Source organism: Littorina saxatilis, linkage group LG3 (assembly GCF_037325665.1).
Source record: "Littorina saxatilis isolate snail1 linkage group LG3, US_GU_Lsax_2.0, whole genome shotgun sequence".
In the NCBI taxonomy this organism is placed as follows: Eukaryota; Metazoa; Mollusca; class Gastropoda; order Littorinimorpha; family Littorinidae; genus Littorina; species Littorina saxatilis.
In genome coordinates this window covers 27,214,720-27,234,407 of record NC_090247.1, presented here as the reverse complement: position 1 = coordinate 27,234,407, position 19,688 = coordinate 27,214,720, and the positions used below count along the sequence as shown (strand labels likewise).

The following is a 19,688-nucleotide window of genomic DNA, read 5'->3' as shown; positions in this document are numbered from 1 at the left end:
ACTGAACCCTGTAGGATTAATGCTGAACTTCAAACAGCTTGACAAGAATGTTATTTGATCCTGAGTGCTTTGATCCTGAGTGCTACTAGTAACTAGCTAGTAACTAGGCTGATCCCACCATGCATGCCAAAGTTGCTAAAGTTTACTACGAAAACGACCACAGAAGGATGAACAGGCCTAATTGGCCTCAAACATCTAACAAGTACAAGTACAAGTACAAGTTATATATTTTTCTTCCCCCTATAGTTACAGTGAATCACCCTTTCAGGATTTACAAACAAACTTTAGATAATCAGGTCTTTAAAGTTTAAAAGGGAGGGAGACTTAAAATGGAGGTAAATTTGCAGACATCAGATTATGAACAGGTAATCTGAAAAGCAATGCCTTTCAAATAAAAAGGGGGGTGGGTGGCTGCGAGATCCTTAAATTAAAGAGTCTGAAAAGGGGAGTTCCATTGTCGTGTAATACCAATGGTACATTTTTCATGGGTTAATGTTGAAGAGTTGTTTCGCCTTGCAAATACTGAGCAAAAAATCCCTTGAAGTGACGATTGACCGACATCCCAGTTGAAAGTAGCTCTCTCGTTCAAACTCAAAGGATATATGTATATACACATGTCTCAGAGCTTACTAATAATTAAATGCAGTTGTGATTGTGTGCCTGCACTTTACAGGTAGCCAGTTGACACACTGCCATTAGTCATTTTCTCTCTCTAGTGTTTGGTGTTCACATCTCCAAACATCATAATAATAGTTTATACTGCCTGAAACAAAAAGTGAAATGAATAAAAACAAAAATTAAAAATTCACAAGTAATTGGTTGAGGTGTAACACTGTAATCAAGCTCATGCTCAGGGCTCATGGGTTTTCAGCAAGCACTGATGTGGTTTATTATTCAACAGCTAAGTCAGAGAGGGGAAAAAGGGATCAGAAGATAGGAAACTCCAGAACGTAGAAAGGTCAATAACATTTAATCAATCCTTCTCATGACAACTTCAACTCTGAAAAAAGGTAGTGTAACTGTCATTCAGTGATTCCCGATAAAACCCTTCCATTTCAATTTCACCATCATAATCCCAGGCTGAAAGTGAAACCTTGATAAGGATGTTTATGTGTACGAGTAAGGCAATGACAATGACCTACCAGATGGTTTCTTTGACTTTGAGTGTGTGGGTGTGTGTGTGTGTGTGGGGGGGGGGGGGGGGGGGGGGCGGAGGGAGTTAGAGAAGAAAAACAGACAACAGCACTGAAATTGAAGGAAGCACGTACCTAGCCCATTGCACAAAAAGTGCTACAGTAGACTTCTGTCAAACAGAAAGTCACATCTCTTTAAGAAAAATAATAATAATCATGCACTAATTTAACCTGCATGTTAAGCCAGTAAGTAAATTGTACAGCGACAAGTATGCTAGATTTTGAAATACAGTGGCCACAGAGGACACTAGGTCAGCTGGACCTTGATTGAAAATATATGCATAGGTCCAAATGTCCTGGCTTTGTCCGCTGAGTAGGAAAACTGGCACCGATAGTCAGATCTGAGCTAAATTTCAAAACTATCAGACGGTCAAACTGTCAGGGGTGAAATCAAATCATCAATGTGTCAGATAAAAAAGTGTCACCGTCACTGACTGAAAACTAGGAAAAATGCTGCAGTGACACCTGCAAGTGCAATGAGAGTCAATCCTGCCAATAAAGGATATCTTCTGTTGTCTTTTGGTCTGCACATTTAAGTATCCCTCATTCCCTGCCAAAAGTGCCATGAAAGGACACCTGCAACATAGGGACACTTTTGGGTGGCCCCTCAAAATAGTCAAATCCTCTCATCAAACTCAAAGGTACCACTGCTTAGATCATGAAATTAATGGTAGCTGTCAGTGTCATGACAGGACATCCCTGAGACAAACCATAACAGTGACATCTCAGTTTCATGGCACTGGCAAGAACAATTTGGTCACGTTAGGAGACAGGACAATAACTGAATAAGGAAATGTATTCCAAATTTAGAGGCGTCCGATGATCTGTTGTGTTAAATTTCAGGTATGGCTGTAACATTGATGATTCTGGCCAAGCAATTTTGATATTCAGAAGTGGAAAAAATATGATAATGATAGATACTTATGACAGACATACTCACGTGTCAGCTAAAAACAAATTTAAATTTCTCACAAGTCCTGTTAGAACTTAGAGCAGATATCCCGCAATATTTACTATTGTAATTCAATCGAGTTTGAGTTTTAATGAAACAGATCCTGTGATTGGTCAGAATGCCCCAACTCATTAAAAATTACCGGTGACTAATTGTCGATAGTCACTCGCTAAAAAATCCATTAACAACCTGCTGGCGAGGCGCATTGATACAGCCTCAACTAGTCTCGGTTAGCTTTGAGGGTCATTTTACAAGTAGGAAATATGAAGTACCAACGAAATACCGAGACCATAAGGTATGCGAAGTGATGACGTCGGATACGTGACGTAAGTTGATGCATGAATTCTTTCGGACTACGTCAGTCAATTCCAAAGATCGCTTTTGTGATGAAAAGAATTTGTTTTGAGTTTGCTGTCCAGAAACTCGTCAAAAAAGAAGGGAAAATGTATGTGAAAGAAAACAAAACAGGAGGAGAGTGATACGATAGGAATACAGAGGCATATTTCTTGGGACTTGACCCTTGCAGGTAGGTGGACTGAAAGTAGTGTGTGAACAGAACAGAACCAATTCTGTCTGTTTACCATCGCATGAAAGCAGAAAAGAGATCATCGTCAGATTGAATTACAATAACATTAACACGCTTCCATTTGAAACTTCTCGGTCTTCATCGTGGATTGACGCCCTCCCAAAGTCTAATTGAAGCTTCAATTACCTTTGGTCGGGCGTCAATCCCCGATGAAGACCTCGAAGTTTCAAATGGAAGCATGTTAATGTGTAATTATTAGAACATGCAGGAAAAACTGAATTCCAGATTACTGAAGTACTAGTGTCACAGTACTACCAGTACCTGACAACTGTCATTGTATGATTGTGTCAAGAGAAGTCAGTTTCAGTCCAACAAGACCTATTTTGTAAGGTTCCAGTCTACTCTCCACCCACCCTCACCCATCCAAAATGGAAGAAAACTAACAAAAGTCTCACTTCGGGTGTTTTTCCCCCTTAACGTAAAGGCTGTTTTTTTGCGGTGAATTTGAGATAGCTAGTATAGTAGTAGTATGTCAGTTTTGTCACCGAGTGACTTAGTCGACTACTCAAGATCTTATCTGGACTATTATTAGACTATTGTCATGACATAGCCACTCGAAATAGGCACTAATCAGGTCTTGTAAATACAAAAGATCGTTTTGAAGAAAACACTGCTGATGAGGTTTACGAAATAAATGTGTCAAAATCAAGTTTATAGTTCTCAAAACAGACATTTTCCAGCTACTTCAGACTCAGAGGGGAATTTCCGCAGTGAAAATGACACGGCACTTCCACGATTTCTTTTCATTCGTGAATGTATACAAACCTCCAACGGCACAATTTGAGTATTCTCCCCGGTCACCATATTCAACTGGTCAGTTCTTCAGCAAAACAACTATGTGGTTTGTTCATCGAAAGACATTTTGTGAAGGGTTTTCTCTCTTCGATCGTCTATCGAAAGTGCTTTTTCTAATAACAGCTATGGCTGCACATAATCTCGTCTTCTCTCATTTGGAAACGATAACGAGACCTTGAACTAACATCCGGTTCGCCCGCTTCCGGTCTCTTTCACAACGCGACGAAGGCAAGATGAGGTAGACACTTGTGCTCTTCAAAAATCAGAGATAATCGGCAATGATGTTGGAACAAAAATGTAGAATTTTCATACGCTGTTATTGTCTATACTTTCTTTAGTGCATTGTGTGATGCATTATTGTATGAGGATGAAGTATTTGATGATATTTTGCACAAATTCCGAAGACAGCTGATAAAGTGATAAAGTGACAGCATGTGGAAGTACAGAAGTCTGTCTCTCGCTGTTAATTTCAAGTTGAAATTGGATATCGATATGAAGCTTACTTGGCGGAACAGGGTCAGTCTAAAGAAGATTAACGGTTACTGATGTCTATTGCATGTTGAAGTTCTGTGGTAGTTTTGTTGTCATGTTTGCCGTCTTCTATTTTCAGTAAGCTCAACAGAGATCTCGTGCGCGAGTCCATCGAACTTGTTCTGGCCAAGTCGGGCGAGAAGAAAAGGAAATTCACCGAGTCGGTGGAGCTCCAGATCTCCCTGAAGAACTATGACCCCCAGAAGGACAAGCGTTTTGCTGGCACCGTCAAGTAATGACCAGGACAAACATAGGTTTTTTATCACCCAGGAAGCACATTTCAGACATTCTGGTTCCCCATGTAGCCTATGTGGCAGGACAAGTTTTGGTTCAGTAGTATTTTGTACTGTTGACCTCAAACACTCCTAATTCCACCAGAAAATTCCACCAGAAAATATCTTGGCCTCTATTGGCAAAGGTTAAAACAAAGTTCTTTGTGATTTTCAGTTTGAATCTTTGATGAATGTCTGATTTGTCTTCTGAGGGAAGTTGGGTTAATAGCCTAACGGGACCCCTACCCAGGGTCTTTAAACAAGTGGGAAGGTGTTGGGGTGCTTTGCATCTCGACACCGCACCCTTTTGGATCCATGTCCAGGGTGTTCTGCGAAACACTTGTGGTAATAACATTCTTGAGATTTTCTTTGTGTCTGAAAGTTTGCGTTTAAATTTTAATAGACAAATTCCGGAAATGTCGGGTTTTTATGGGTTGTGAAAGAGCAAGTAGTCTAAGTTAGACTACCTTGCTATGCACATTTTTCAGACATAAAAGCAAGCACTTATATGACCCATATTACCGTGGCATTTCTTTTAACGTTGTCTGCTATTTGTGGGGTGTGGTAGTACTATTCAGGTTTCGGTGATATTGGACTGGGTTTTGAAATTTACAAGGTAGTTCAGTCATCTAATTGAGGATTTTGGTGTTGGTGACAATTTTTACTAAACTTTATAAATTCTTTATAAAAAAGAAGAGGAAAATGGATAAAAGTGACAAGATTGCAGTTGCAGGCTTGCCTGAAATAGTTTGTGACTTTTTAATTGAAGGGTTGAGAAAACTTCTACTTCAGTGTTTGGAGGTAAAATATTAGGTTCAACAGAATATCGCAAACTAAAAAAAAATTCACTCACCGAAGCAATCCTGAGTTTTTATCACAGTGCATCCACTGCTGCGTGTCTCAATTTGTCCGTTGCCTATCTATCTACCCTATCTTTTGCAAATTCAACCGTCACTTTCTTCTTTCGTTACTTACTGGTTGTCTTGCTTGTAAACAGACTTCGCTTCACCCCCAAGCCCAAGATGAAGGTGTGTGTGCTGGGTGACCAGGTGCACTGTGACCAGGCCGCAGCCAACGAATTGCCTTGCATGACCCAGGACGACCTCAAGAAACTGAACAAGGACAAGAAACTGGTCAAGAAACTGGGTAGGTGGTTTTCTCCCTTGGTTCAGCACTGCTGTGTCTAGGGATGGTTGCCTCCTTCGTTCCTCATTAGATAAACAGTTCTTTTTTGCAACAGATTCTGATAGGTGAGAACTCTTAGTTGTGTGCCCCGTAGATATCTGTGGATTTGTGAAAATGCTTTTGTTCGTAACTGAAACTGTGCAGTAAGTGCTCTTAGGGTAAGTGAATAAAACAAGAGTATGTGGTGTGATGACCTTTGTAAAGAAGTGCTATGGTTTTAAATGTAGTGTTTCCTCATAGGCTTAAGTACTCTTTTAATACTTGCCGTCTCATTTTCAGTTCCAATGAGAACAAAGCCGTTTTATAGACGATTCATGTGACCATTATGGGATCTGCATATGGGTTATCTAGCTGACAATATTGGGGGCTGTGGGAACCATTTTTTTAGTCTTGATTGTTTGTCTGCAGCCAAGAGGTACGACGCCTTCCTGGCCTCCGAGTCCCTGATCAAGCTGATCCCCCGTATCCTGGGCCCCGGTCTGGCCAAGGCGGGCAAGTTCCCCTCGCCCATCACACACAACGAGCCCATCCTCGGGAAGGTGGAGGAGATCAGGTCCACCATCAAGTTCCAGATGAAGAAGGTGAGGAACTGTTGGTATACTCGAGAATGAGCCCCGTGGAAGTTATGCTGAACACCATTGTTCTCGAGCCTTGGTCTTTGGTCACCGGCGCATACTTTTCTCATCTGACCCCTGGCCGGTCGACTGTCCTCTAGTTTTGACATGTATGAGGTCTTCTGACTGAACAATTTCTTTTGTAGCCAGAAGGTTTGGGCCTAGGCGTATTTTCATTTCAAACCCAATCGATCTGTAGCCATCCGAGTCAGACAACATTGCATACTGAAAGAAAAGCGAACCTTTAGAGGTTCATTCTATGTGACCGTGAAGCTAACACAGGGCTATATCGATTTGTTACTAGTGAGCAATTGGCCATTGAAGGTGTGTGATTTTACAACTGGGTGCGTGACAAGGATTGTGAAACCTCATCCACAGGATGCTTAAAGAAAAACTTACTCTGAACTTATATATATGTAGTTGTGGAAAATTTTAAAATGGTGGAAATAAGGAACAACCAATGATGACAAAAATTGGCATGTATTATCCAGACTACCGCTGAGGACTGTTTTAATTTCTGAGGTTGTTCATTTCTATGTGGTTCTTTAAATTCTGACCATGACATGCATATGGGGGGGGGGGGGGGGGGGGGGGGGGGAGGTGATTTATAAAAAAAAAAAGGGGGGGGGGGGGCAATATAAAATGCTCCATTCATGGCCAGACTGAGTTTCAGGTGTGTTTCAAATAAGGTTGGTTTTGCTAGTGTTGGCATTCAGTTACCACTGGATGACTATTTTAATAACCAGATTACTATTTTTTGACTTTCCAATGCTCTTTTGTCAACTCTTGAGGGATAAACGGTCAGTGTAACACTTGTGCACTAGTACAACCTTACATGGAGAAGGACATTGTTTGGGACACTGTTGATTCTGCTCGGTAGTGTTGAAAGTTAAGTAGGTGTCTGATTGTGAAATATCTTCTGCATGATGCTCCATAAAACTTCGTCTTGACGTATTGTTGCAGTGTTGTTCCCAGACTTTGAGTACAATAGGTCAGTTAGATCTCAAAAATATGTAAATGTCAAAACTACAGCAGTCCCTGCAATGTACGGCCCCCGGCGTGAGCGGACACCTGACATGTACGGACACATTTGCTCGGCACGGAGTGTTTTCCTTCTATATTTGCCCCCCCCTTAAACGGACACCTGCAAAACGTGGACGCGGACACTCATTTTCGGTCCCAACAGCAGGTCATACCTCCAATGTACGGACAGACCATCGTCAAATGTTCACCACAACAAAGTCGATAACAGAGCAGTCCGGATCTTCGTACAAAGATCACAGCCGCAATGGCGTGATGACAGTCACCGATAACTTGAGTGCACGTGTACCCATCAGGAGAGGGGGGGGGGGGGGGGGGGTTTTGGTCAGGAGTGGAGTACATGCGAAGTTGCCAACATGAAACTGCACTGTGCTCTTTATTCTTGTCTGTTGGACGTAAACAACAGAAACCACATGTACAGTCGATGAAGGTCCTGAGCGAAAGAGAGTGAAAAACGGCCACAGTTCTCAGCATCGTGCGTCTGTGTGTAACCTCTTCCATTGACAAGATACTCTTGTTTCCCCTCAGCCTTGACCAGTGAGTCGGTTGCCTAATCTGTGAACCCTTCAGTTGTCTTGCTTTGTCAAAAGTTACGACACAGTCAACTGGTTTTGCTCTGAGTGAACAGTGCAGCTGGCCTCTCTGGCCACAGCCCCAAACAGTACATGGCTTGAGGGAGTGAGAGAGAGGGGGGGGGGGGTGGAGGGGTAGCTGGCTAAACTCTGTGGGGTGTCCGGTGTCACTACATGTCAGCAGGAAGAGCATTGGAGAGAAATAGAGAGGTGTACTCTTCCACACAATTTCTTCCACACAATTTCCAAGCATCAGTTGTCACGGCTTGGGGTAGGCATTAGTGAGGGAGAGTGGGAGCTGTGTTATGTACTGTGTATTTCCGACTGAAGAGTGAAAAGTCACTGCCATGCCACATGATCGGCATGCAGTCAATAAAGCCAGACAAGAAGAAAATAAATTACATGACTATGACATGCAGCTCTATCTGCTGCTATTTCTTCAAACTGGTTTTCAAGCTTATTCTTTCAAAGCATCTGCACACGCTCCTCTGTGCTGTGTTTGTGTGGCTGCTTTCGTATGTCAGTGCATGGTGAGTGTGTTCACTGCCTTGAGGATTTATTTTATCTCTTCTTTTCAACACTTTTCATACAAATCATTTTTAGGCCAAGAAAAAAAAATTGTCTGTTTCTGGTCACCCGACCGACCCTAAACTTTTTTTTTCCAAACTCAAAAATGTTTTGGTTTTTTTGGTGGTAAAGGACAGGGTGAGAAAATGAACAACAAAAACGTGTGAAAACGAAAGTCCGCTGACGATTTGTAAATGTGTTGAGTGTCTTGTCTCTATGTATAGTGAATCCAGTCTCTTTGCGCGATTTTTAAAGTTAGTTTTATTGGTCTACATTTGGGGTAAAAAAAAAAAAAAAAAATCCCGACCTACCGACCCTATTTTTTTTAGCCATGTTACCAGAAACAGACATTTTTTATTTTTTTTTGCCTTACAGAACGTTTAACCCAATGCCCCCTGACAAAAAAATGGCAGGCAGCCTTCTAAATCCTGAGCAAAGGGAAACTACTCCGTACAACATGCACACATACAAAACAAAACAATTCATATAAAATCATAGAGTACTCACATTTATATAGAAGATGGCAGAATAACTCGAGAATACACTATAGTTTCATATGCACGTATTTTCTGTCCACTTCCAATGTAATAAATGTTGTTTAAAAAAAAAAATCCAGCAAGTGTTCTTCAAAAACATCCAACGTGTCAGCCTTCAGTCCTCATTTACCAGAAAACTCCCAGAAAAATCCACCCGAATAACAACACCCAAATCGATGTCAGACCCATCCCCCTTTCACCTCTTCAAGTAGAAAACCTTCGAAAGGCGTGTCAGAATCGTCATCTGAGTTCCCCATGATCGAACACCATACTTCCAAACCATCGTTCAACACCATTTTGTCAGCCAAAAAAATCTCAAACTTTGAAAATTCACAGCAAACACACTATCGCATCGATTCAAACTCTGCAAACGCTAGAATGAAGCAGCCGGAAGGAAGTGCATTAATCACATCCGGTCGCAAGGCCTTATGGGTAAGGCTCAAAGCGAAAGTGAAAGTAGGTGACCTAGTGTTTAGCGGGCCATGCCGGGCGTTTCAGGGATTTCATAGGGCACTTCCGGCGGGCCATGCCGGGCGGTTCAGGGGGCATTGGGTTAAAGAAGTATTAGGAGTTTATTGTTATTGTTTAGTAGCCACAAGAAGTGATTAGCATAGACTCAATCCTGTTGTTTGTGTGTCTCTGTGTGAGTGTATGGCGGAGGGGGTGGTGTGGTCACCCCTCCCGTGACCGGACACCTGCAATGTACGGACAGTTTTGCTATGGCCCAAGGGTGTCCGTTCATGAGAGGGACTGCTGTATTGGACAGCCGACTGGCCTGGGGTCAGAACTAGTCGTGGGGTCAAGAAAGTATGCTGCAATGCCTGGAAACAAAACTAGTTATTGTCATTTTTAAATTGTGGAACAAAAGGAACAACCAATGATGACAAAACATTGACAGTCATTAATATCCAGACTTCCCATGAGGACATTGTTTTAATTTCTGAGGTTGTTCACGTCTGTTTAGTTCTGTAAATTCTGATCATCTGGTATTTTTCTCAAGCATTTACTATTTTGTCCAAGACGTTGTGATTATGTATCGGGGTTCGACACTAGCGGGGGCGGGGGGCGGAACGCCCCAGAGTTTTGTGTTCCGCCCCAAACATTGCCGAAGCTTGGGGCCCACTCCGCCCCAGGATAAATTCCAACAATGACAAACCGAAAATTCTAATGCCAGAGCCAATCACTAAAAATCGCCAGTCAAAGTCGTCACTGAAATTTACGTTACGATCAATGCCGCAGTCAAGAAGAAAAAACCCATTGAAATCGTCGAAGGACAATGCCGCAAGGGAAATAACTCCCAGATTGCGCTCTTTAGGGTGAGAGATAAGTATCGCCTTCAAATGCATGGGTGGGAGTTCCTCCGTCTCAGACGGATTTCCGTCTCAGAAATTTTGACAATTTTTTTTTTTTTTTTTTTTTTTTTTGCGCCCTCATTGATAGTCATCTCATACTGTGTTATGCCAAATGGACTGATAGTGCACTTTTTGTTGTTTCTAATGCTTGCCAGGTCCCTAAAATTTTTAGTTTTTGTTACTTTTTGTATCTCCAACAAGGTTCTTATTTATCAGAATTAAACTCAGGAGAGGCCAGAGAAACCCTTTTAAATTCATAAAATTCGTTTTCGGCCGGGGGCCTTCGCCCCCCTGGACCCCCCACCAGGGCGCTGCCCCTGGACCCCGCCGGGGCCTTGGCGGCCCCTGGACCCCGGCCTTAAAAAAAGTTCAGTCTTGGAACAATTTTGGGCTCCCACCCATGCAAATGCCAAACGCAAAATGTGGCGACACATCCCTGGTGTAAAAAGACATGGAAATGAATATGAAGAACAGGGTGGAGAGAAACGAAAAAAGGAGACCGATGCAGCCAAAAGCGCGAAGCGCTGTCGTAATGTCAATGTCAAATGGTTGAAATAATTTCCCTGGCTTCAGTACGATGAAGAAAAACAGAAAATGCATTGCCGCACGTGAATACTGAGAGTGGGCCCCAGATTTTTGTTTTCCGCCCCAGCAATTTCCATCTCTGGGGCCAGTTTGGCCCCAGGCCAAATAAGTTAGTGTCGACCCCTGATGTATGTAGACCTGGTTACCCTCACAATTTGGGAGTAATTAAGATTTTTGGGAACAAAAAACACTGCATTTTCAGACTAATATTTTCAAAAGTGTTACAAATGAAGTTGGTTTTGCTGTTAGTTTTTGGTAGCCACTGGATTGACTGAAATTGAGATTTGTTGTGATATCGACCAATAGTATCCTGCTGCTTGTACCCACCCAGTTGACCGGCACGGTTGGCCTAGTGGTAAGGCGTCCGCCCCGTGATCGGGAGGTCGTGGGTTCGAACCCCAGCCGGGTCATACCTAGGACTTTAAAATTGGCAATCTAGTGGCTGCTCCGCCTGGCGTCTGGCATTATGGGGTTAGTGCTAGGACTGGTTGGTCCGATGTCAGAATAATGTGACTGGGTGAGACATGAAGCCTGTGCTGCGACTTCTGTCTTTTGTGTGGCGCACGTTATATGTCAAAGCAGCACCGCCCTGATGTGGCCCTTCGTGGTCGGCTGGGCGTTAAACAAACAAACCCACCCAGTTCGGTGGCATCCAATTTTGCTTCGTGTCGGGCTTACTATGTTTTTGGACCGGATTATTGCTCTGTCAAATTTTTTGGGGAACTGGTCTGTATGCATTTGTTAATCCTTGCATGGTTAATCATAAATGAGAACGGTTCTGTTGATTCTGCTAGGTAGGTTCGAAGGCAGTAATGCATGTGTCAGACTGAAATCTCTTCCACTGGATGCTCAAAGAAAAACCATGTTTTGGTGTATAGTTGCAGTGTGGTTCCAAAACTTGAGGACAATAGGTCAGTTGGAACTGGACTGAAAACATGTAAAGATCCAAATGTCATGACTGAAGAAAAAAATGTGTTCAGTTCGAAGGAGTTCCAACATGTCAAAACTATCAAACTGGCCAAGGGTCAGAACAAAGCGTCTGATGAGAAAAAAATATGTGTCGCAAGACCAGGTTAGATTCCTGAGTACACAAGTTGTAGTATGTAATTGTTAAATGGTGAACATGAGGAACAACCGATGATGACAAACACCTGACAGTCATTAATATCCAGACTTCCCATGAGGACAGAGTTTTAATTTCTGAGGTTGTTCACATGTATGCAGTACTGTAAATTCTGACCTTATGGATGCACAATCCTGTGATTTTCTCTTTCTCATCGTTGATATTTTTGTCCAAGAAGTTGTGATTATGAATGAACCGTATAAACTTGTGCTCACTCATACAACTTTGCCTGGAGACATTCATTTGTTAAGACAGTTCTATTGATTGTAGGCAAGTCTGAAGGTAGTGGTGCGTGTGTCCGATTGTAACATTTCTTCCATGGGTTGTTCATAAGAAATATCCTTGGTGAAGAGTTGAGTGGGGATTGTTAAATGGTGAAGATCAGGAACAACCGATGATGACAAACAACTGACAGTCATTAATATCCATACTTCCCCTGAGGACAGAGTTTTAATTTCTGAGGTTGTTCACATCTGTCATACTGTAAATTCTAACCTAATGGCAACCCCCCGCGGGTTAGGGGGAGTCCCATATTGGTTGGGACTAGAAAGAATTTACCCGAAGGCTACCCAGCATGTCGTAAGAGGCGACTAACGGTTCTGTTTCTTCTCTTCTTTTGTCTTATTTCTGCCTTACCAGTCCTTTCACCTATATTTCCTTCCAAGAAAACTCTCCCTACTATTCCCTGCAGTTTTCCAATTCTTTTCTTGTTGTCTTATTTCTACCTGACTGGATCCATCACCTTTATTTCACTTACCAAAAGTCTTCTTTTCCACATCCTTATTTCTCTGCACCCCGCATGTCGTATGAGGCGACTAACGGATTCTGTTTCTCCTTTAACCCTTGTTAAGTGGTTCTTGTATAGAATATAGTCAATGTTTGTAAAGATTTTAGTCAAGCAGTATGTAAGAAATGTTTAGTCATTTGTACTGGAAACTTGCATTCTCCCAGTAAGGTCATATATTGTACTACGTTGCAAGCCCCTGGAGCAATTTTTTGATTAGTGCTTTTGTGAACAAGAAACACTTAACAAGTGGCTCTATCCCATCTCCCCCCTTTCTCCTATCCCATCTCCCCCTTTCCCTCGTCGCGATATAACCTTCGTGGTTGAAAACGACGTTAAACACCAAATAAAGAAAGAACCTAATGGCATGCACAATCCTGTGATTTTCTGCATTTTCACTTTCTCATCGTTTAGATTTGTGTCCAAGAAATTGTGATAATTATGTATGAACCGTATACACTTGTGCTCACTCGTACAACCTGCCTGGAGACATTCATTAGTTATGACAGTTCTATTGATTGTAGGCAAGTCTGAAGGTAGTGGTGCGTGTGTGGTTGTAACATTTCTTCCATGGGTTGTTCATAAGAAATATCCTTGAAGAGTGGTGATTGTTAAATGGTGAAAATCGGGAACAACCGATGACAAACAACTGACAGTCAATGATATCCAGACTTTCCCTGAGGACAGTGTTTTAATTTCTGAGGTTGTTCACATCTATGCGATTCTTTAACTCTTAACGTCCTACAACGTTTTTTTTGCATGTCACAGTGCAATCCTATAAGGATTTGGGAAAAAGAGACAAAATTTGGGTGTGTTCAATAAAAAAATCATATTTTTATTGTTTATGGATGGATTTACTTGATATTTTTTTTGACCATTGGGGAATGAATGCACTTTGCATTTATGAAAGATTTGTGTTTGTGTGATAATTACTTGTCATAAAACAATCTAATTAATTAATAATTTCAGGTAAACAATACATTATGAAATAAAATAAAATAAAATAAAAAGCAATGAAGGTGTTGTGTCTGTGTTTTATGTTGGTTGTCATGCACTGTTATCTTATGATTAAAAATAACACCAACTTGACTCTTGGGGAGGTAGTCATCACAGGTAAAATCCCAGGTAAAGTATCCACGTAATATCCAAAAGGGCATCCCGTTTTTGGCGAGCGTAACGTTCAGTTTCATCCTTGATTTTCTCAATGAAAGCCAATGGAAACAGCTGGTAAAAATAGTTGACTGCTTCAGCATTGTATGATAGAGGCTGTGTAGGGCCCACACTTTCTAGGAATGCATCTTCCTCCCACTGTTCGATGTTTCCACACCATTGTGCATTCTCGCCAATGACGTCATCATCTGCGGATGATTCGTCCGAACTTGCAGGTTCAAAATCACTCAAATCGGCTGTGTGTGTGCTTGAAACCTCGGAAATTGATAGATCACTCTGTCTACTATCATCATCACCATATCGAAGTCATTCTCCACATTTCTTGCCTCAAACCCGTGAAAAGACGTGTCACTATCACTATCACTAGTCTCCATGTTGAATTTTGAAAGCTAACACAAAAAATCCGAACAAAATCCGTCCACAAAAATCGAAATCACATCCAAAAGTCCTGAGAAAAAACGACAGGCAGCCATGCCATGTGCTTCGAAGGACTAAAGCTGTTTTCCAATGCAGGAGAGCATCGGAAGGCTGGTAACTCTTGTCATGTAACTCTTGTCAAATGGCATCAGCGAGTTGCGGTTTCGTGCGGTACAGGACTGACATAGAGGTGCGGTTTCATGCGGTACAGGACGCTAAGAGTTAAACTCTTTCAGCTGTTATTGTCTTGTCCAAGAAATTGATGACTTTTACGCAGACCCCTGTCTTCATAGTAATTTTTCAAGAATATTGGCCAAAAAACCCTTCATATTTTTGCTGTAGTTCACAAACTTTGTATCTAAATTTTTGCCGTTTTTAGAGAAACTTAAAAAAGAATTACCGCTTCATATATAATTTGAATTCATAGGTTGATCCTTAACACTATTGTGACTAGCATTGCCACGGCGTTAACGTCCTGCCTGCCCAAGCTTGCCACCAAGAAACTTCCCAAAAAACAGTAACTGTAAAGAAATCTGTCTAGCAAGCTTGAATTAAGTCCAATCACCACCAAATTTTGTGTACTGATTAAAAAATGGATGCCCAGTTCAGTCGTGCTATTTATAAGTTTGTCACGCGATTTGTTTTAGCAAAGGGAGGGTGAAAGGGGGATAATTTGTGTTTTTTTACGTTTTTTTGTGTGTGTTTTCTTTTCCACTGCTTTTTGAGTCACTTGAGAAAAAGTGACTATGTAATCGGTCAGTGTTAGTCTGTCCGTCCGGCCGGCCGTCCGTAGACACCACCTTAACGTTGGACTTTTCTCGGAAACTATCAAAGCGATCGGGCTCATATTTTGTTTAGTCGTGACCTCCAATGACCTCTACACTTTAACGATGGTTTCGTTGACCTTTGACCTTTTTCAAGGTCACAGGTCAGCGTCAAAGGAAAAATTAGACATTTTATATCTTTGACAAAGTTCATCGGATGTGATTGAAACTTTGTAGGATTATTCTTTACATCAAAGTATTTACATCTGTAGCCTTTTACGAACGTTATCAGAAAAACAAGGGAGATAACTAGCCTTTTCTGTTCGGCAACACACAACTTAACGTTGGGCTTTTCTCGGAAACTATAAAAGTGACCGGGCTCAAATTTTATGTGAACGTGACTCATTGTGTTGTGAATAGCAATTTCTTCCTGTCCATCTGATGCCTCATATAATATTCAGAACTGCGAAAGTGACTCGATCGAGCGTTTGCTCTTCTTGTTTAAAAGTTATTTTTAACAGAAAGTATTATAAATAATTTTATAACCAAACAAGGTGTAAAACCTATGAATTAGCTGAAATATTGTTAAAAATCTACACAGAAATAAGGAGACAGTACAAAGAAAAAAACAAGCAAATCCCGCATTCACTCACAGCATCCTGACTCAAATGAAACAAAACTGACACTCACCAAATGATGTCTAGGTAATCCATATTGAATATAAGTCACATTTTCACAACAAAGTCCCAACTGTACACCTATGAACATTTCCAAAAGGATTAGGCTCCAGCCATCCATTGTTATCAGTGCTGCCACGCCCCCCTTGCAACTTCACATTCGAAGATTCATGCAGTACCACCCTAACACGTGTAGTTTGCCGACTCATACTAGCAGCAACAACGGGACTGTTTCTTCCTCAATATCACTGCTATTATCGCTTTCTTGAGGCGAAAACAACACGTCGGAATCATGATCTACAGGGTCCTCAAGATCCAACATCCGGAGAATCTCCTCCCGTGACAAGGCTCGCCTTCGATTCATTTTTTTTCTCGAAAAAACCGCACAAACCAGGCTAATTTTACATGTGGCGGAAGGGCACACCAAGTGTGTCAAGGGAAACAACTCAATTTACTGCAAGCTTCAAAAACCGGGAAGCAATCACGAGTCGTGTACCTTGTATGTCTAATACTAAAATAGTCACTTCCCGTCCGTGGGCGTTGCAGCGCTATTACTAATATAGTCACCTCCCGTCGCGAAAGTGTTAATGTGTGTTAATGTCAGTTATTAATGATATTCCATACAACTGAAAAAATATTGAGGTTTAAGCGCTTTTTATCCAATGGAGTCATCTAAAATTGGTATATATGGGCCAAAGTCAAAAGGTGCCTCTTGTCATGTGACATTTTTAAAAGGCTAATAAATTAAAGATTTTTTAATATTTTAACTAAAGCTCTCAATAACATTGCACTAAAGTGTTTGCAGATGATATTGCCAAAGTTTCAGAACACAAAGTTGATAGTAAGTATTTTTTTATGAATTTCTTATCCTAATTTCCCCCTATTTTTTGCCGTTTCTAAAGCCTCGTTTTTGGGTGTCATTAGAAATGCAAAATTAAACAGTGTAACCTTGTTTTTTCTTAAATAAAGAATAGATGGGCCGGTTCAGTAAAGTTCATTCTTTTATTTGAATTGGTCTTCAATATGAAAAAAACAATCAACATTGAGAATTTGAAGGTTAAAAAACTACAGTCTCCTGTGACATGTTCTGTCACACTAAATTCCTCTTTCTTTGCTTTTTTGCATAAAGAAAATGAAAAGAAAGAGCCATCGTTTTGGGGTCAACAAAACGTTATCAATGTAGGCTACATATTAAAAGTTCAAAAAATAGCATGGTACCAAAATTAAAACGAGTTTTGACACGTTGCAAAAAATCTGTCACAAACGTCACGAGAGACAGCACGCGATTTTCGGCACCTTACTTTCTATCTCGATTAACGGCAGCTGCTTTTACGACATCCGCAAAGTGGTCTGAGCGACATACGAGTTTCTGGCACATTCGAACGCATGGCGTCCTTGCGACCGGACAAGTTTTCTGAATCCGTCACACGCTTTTTTACACGTCACAGGAAACAACGCTGGGTCCAAAAATAACGAGAGACATGAAAGAACACCCTTCTAAGAAAAACTGAGTGCTTATTCTTCTGTGTAATGTTATGTTAACGAAGTTTTACGGAACAGAAGCACACAACTAACTTTCGATTTTGACTCAGAATCATGACAGAATGTTATTTCATTCAAACGACACAAACTTAGTTGTTGTGACAGAAACGCTATGAGAGTCATAGTGACGGAACTGTCACAGGAGACGTAGAAAACACACTGTTTCTATGTTTTAAAGAAAATAAATACATAAGTCAAGATACTTTATTGAAATATGAATAAATGTTTCTGTTGATGGTGTTTTTTTTATTCTACAATCTCTTCCGTCACACTGACTTGTCACAAGAAACTGGAAAAGTGTTGTTTTTTCATGTAAAAATTTACTTCAGGATTTTCTTGTCTCTTTACACAAGTTAAATAAATGTTAAAAAACAAATGCTACATGGTTTGTCTGAAAAGTCTTTGTTGTTTTGTCTAGGAAGATTTGCAGAAAATCCAAAAATCTGTTTCTCGTGACGTGACATTTTCATGATGGCCATGCTTAAAATATATTACATTTGAACATTTCTGTTGACCATAATTCAAAAGAGTGTGTTGGATTTTGTACAAAAAGATATATTTCCATCTTGAAATTGGCATTTAAGGTAACAAAAAACAGCACTGAAGATGTTGTATGTCACGAGAAACAGATTTCAGAGCAGGACACAAAACACAAATTTATTCAGTTGGTTGAAAAACTGCAGGGTTAGTTTTAAAAAACATTAAAAGTACATTAATTAATAGTGTCAAAAATGCACAAAAAAAAGTATAAAACATAAAATGAAAATATAGTGTTCCATTTGGCACCTTTTGACTTTGGCCCATATACAAGCTTTGTTTCATGCATGCTAAAAATACAACAGCAGGAAGCCCATATCCTTCGTATTATGACATAGTTTCCGTCCAAGTGTGGCACGAAAACCTCGCAAGTTTAACTTGAGCGGGGTTTTTTGCTGCTCACTTCAAACAAAAGTTTTTTTCTCAAGAACTTTTCTTCTCTTTATAAAGTAGTTGGAGCTGCGAGCTTTATCTCCACACGGGCAACCAAATAAGGGAGCTTACTATTGTTTTAGTTCCAAAACTTCAACAAGTGAGATGTTAAGTCCTCTGTACTGGAAACTTGCATTCTCCCAGTAAGGTCATATATTGTACTACGTTGCAAGCCCCTGGAGCAATTTTTTGATTAGTGCTTTTGTGAACAAGAAACAATTAACAAGTGGCTCTATCCCTTCTCCCCCCCCCCCCCCCCCCCCCCCCCCCCCCTCCCCCTTTTCCCCGTCGCAATATAACCTTCGTGGTTGAAAACGACGTTGAACATCAAATAAAGAAAGAAAGTGAGATACGAGGTTACGATATGTGCCCAGACTATGATTTTCAGATTTGTTAGATTCGATTTGCTATCGTTGATGTTTAGTAGCCACTGGGTTACTTTGTTGTAAACCAGGTCAGTCTTTTGCTTGACCATTACTCTGTAAGTTTGGGGATCAACAGATCTGGGTATGCTCTGGTGCTCACTCCTACACCTTGCCGGAGGCGCTCATTATTTATGACAGTTCTATTGATTCTAGGCAGTAGGTCTGAAGGTAGAATGCCTATGTCTGAAATCACGTTGGGGGTTCAAGGTCAGTGTATGCGAGTTGTGTGGTTAACTTGTGTTTTGTGTAATTTTCCAGGTTTTGTGCCTGTCAACCTGTGTTGGCCACGTGAACATGTCGTCGGACGAGCTGTACTCCAACATCACACTGTCCATCAACTTCCTCGTCTCCCTGCTGAAGAAGAACTGGCAGAACGTGCGTGCCCTTTACATCAAGAGCACCATGGGACCTGCTCAGAGAATCTTCTAAATGAACTATTGCTTGTGTCTGCTTGGAGAAAACGGTGTGAGACCTTGGGTTTTGTGTCTGTGAAATAGGCAAATAAACCTGAAGTCTTGAGGTCACTTTTGTCTTTTGTTTTATATGTTGTGACTGCAAGTGTGTTACTGTTAGCAGCGATCTCCAAACCTTGCTTCACATTCTCACTTTCACACAGTGGCACATCATGCATTCTCTTAGCAGTATATTTTTTCTACAAAACATTGTTACTAATGCTGCAGTGCAAGCTTGCGCTGAATGAATGTAACCTTTAATGCTTAAGATTACCTTCGGTGTAGTTAGAATTGTTGACTGGGTTAAGTTGAAATGCTGCAAATATGATGCCAAAAAGCTTGTTCAATTGTAGAGATTTATGGAGGAAAGAAAGCTGCAAGAAAAAACACGGATTTTTACAAAAAATAGCTTTCAAGGTAACTTGACTGATCAGATAAATGAATAAATAGTAGTTGCAGAATTCTCTCAAAAGCTATTGAGGCTAATGTGTCTGCATGTAAAAAGTGCCACGACGAACGCCTAGGCAGGACAATGCAGCTACAAACAAGGGTCATACATTATTCAGAAGTTTGATCTTTTTAAA

General features: G+C 40.9%; 3 protein-coding genes across 4 annotated transcripts in view; 1 reads left to right on the top strand and 2 right to left on the bottom strand.

Annotated features, from left to right (window-relative positions):
• The window catches only part of LOC138962018 (ubiquitin carboxyl-terminal hydrolase 47-like), a 52,164-nt gene extending 48,494 nt beyond the window's left edge, over positions 1–3,670 (bottom strand). The window contains exon 1 of the mRNA XM_070333709.1: positions 3,497–3,670. Within this exon, the coding sequence (XP_070189810.1) occupies positions 3,497–3,535 (39 nt within the window). The 5' untranslated portion in view covers positions 3,536–3,670. The remainder of the gene's footprint in view (positions 1–3,496) is intronic.
• Positions 1–19,688, bottom strand: part of LOC138962037 (uncharacterized) — a 384,447-nt gene that overhangs the window by 153,549 nt on the left and 211,210 nt on the right. The window lies entirely within an intron of this gene.
• Positions 3,653–19,176, top strand: LOC138962035 (large ribosomal subunit protein uL1-like). The gene is made up of 5 exons (XM_070333730.1): positions 3,653–3,764; positions 4,137–4,289; positions 5,327–5,475; positions 5,923–6,095; positions 18,911–19,176. Exons 1-5 carry the CDS (start codon positions 3,760–3,762, stop codon positions 19,079–19,081), a joined length of 651 nt encoding a protein of 216 aa, XP_070189831.1. The 5' UTR covers positions 3,653–3,759; the 3' UTR covers positions 19,082–19,176.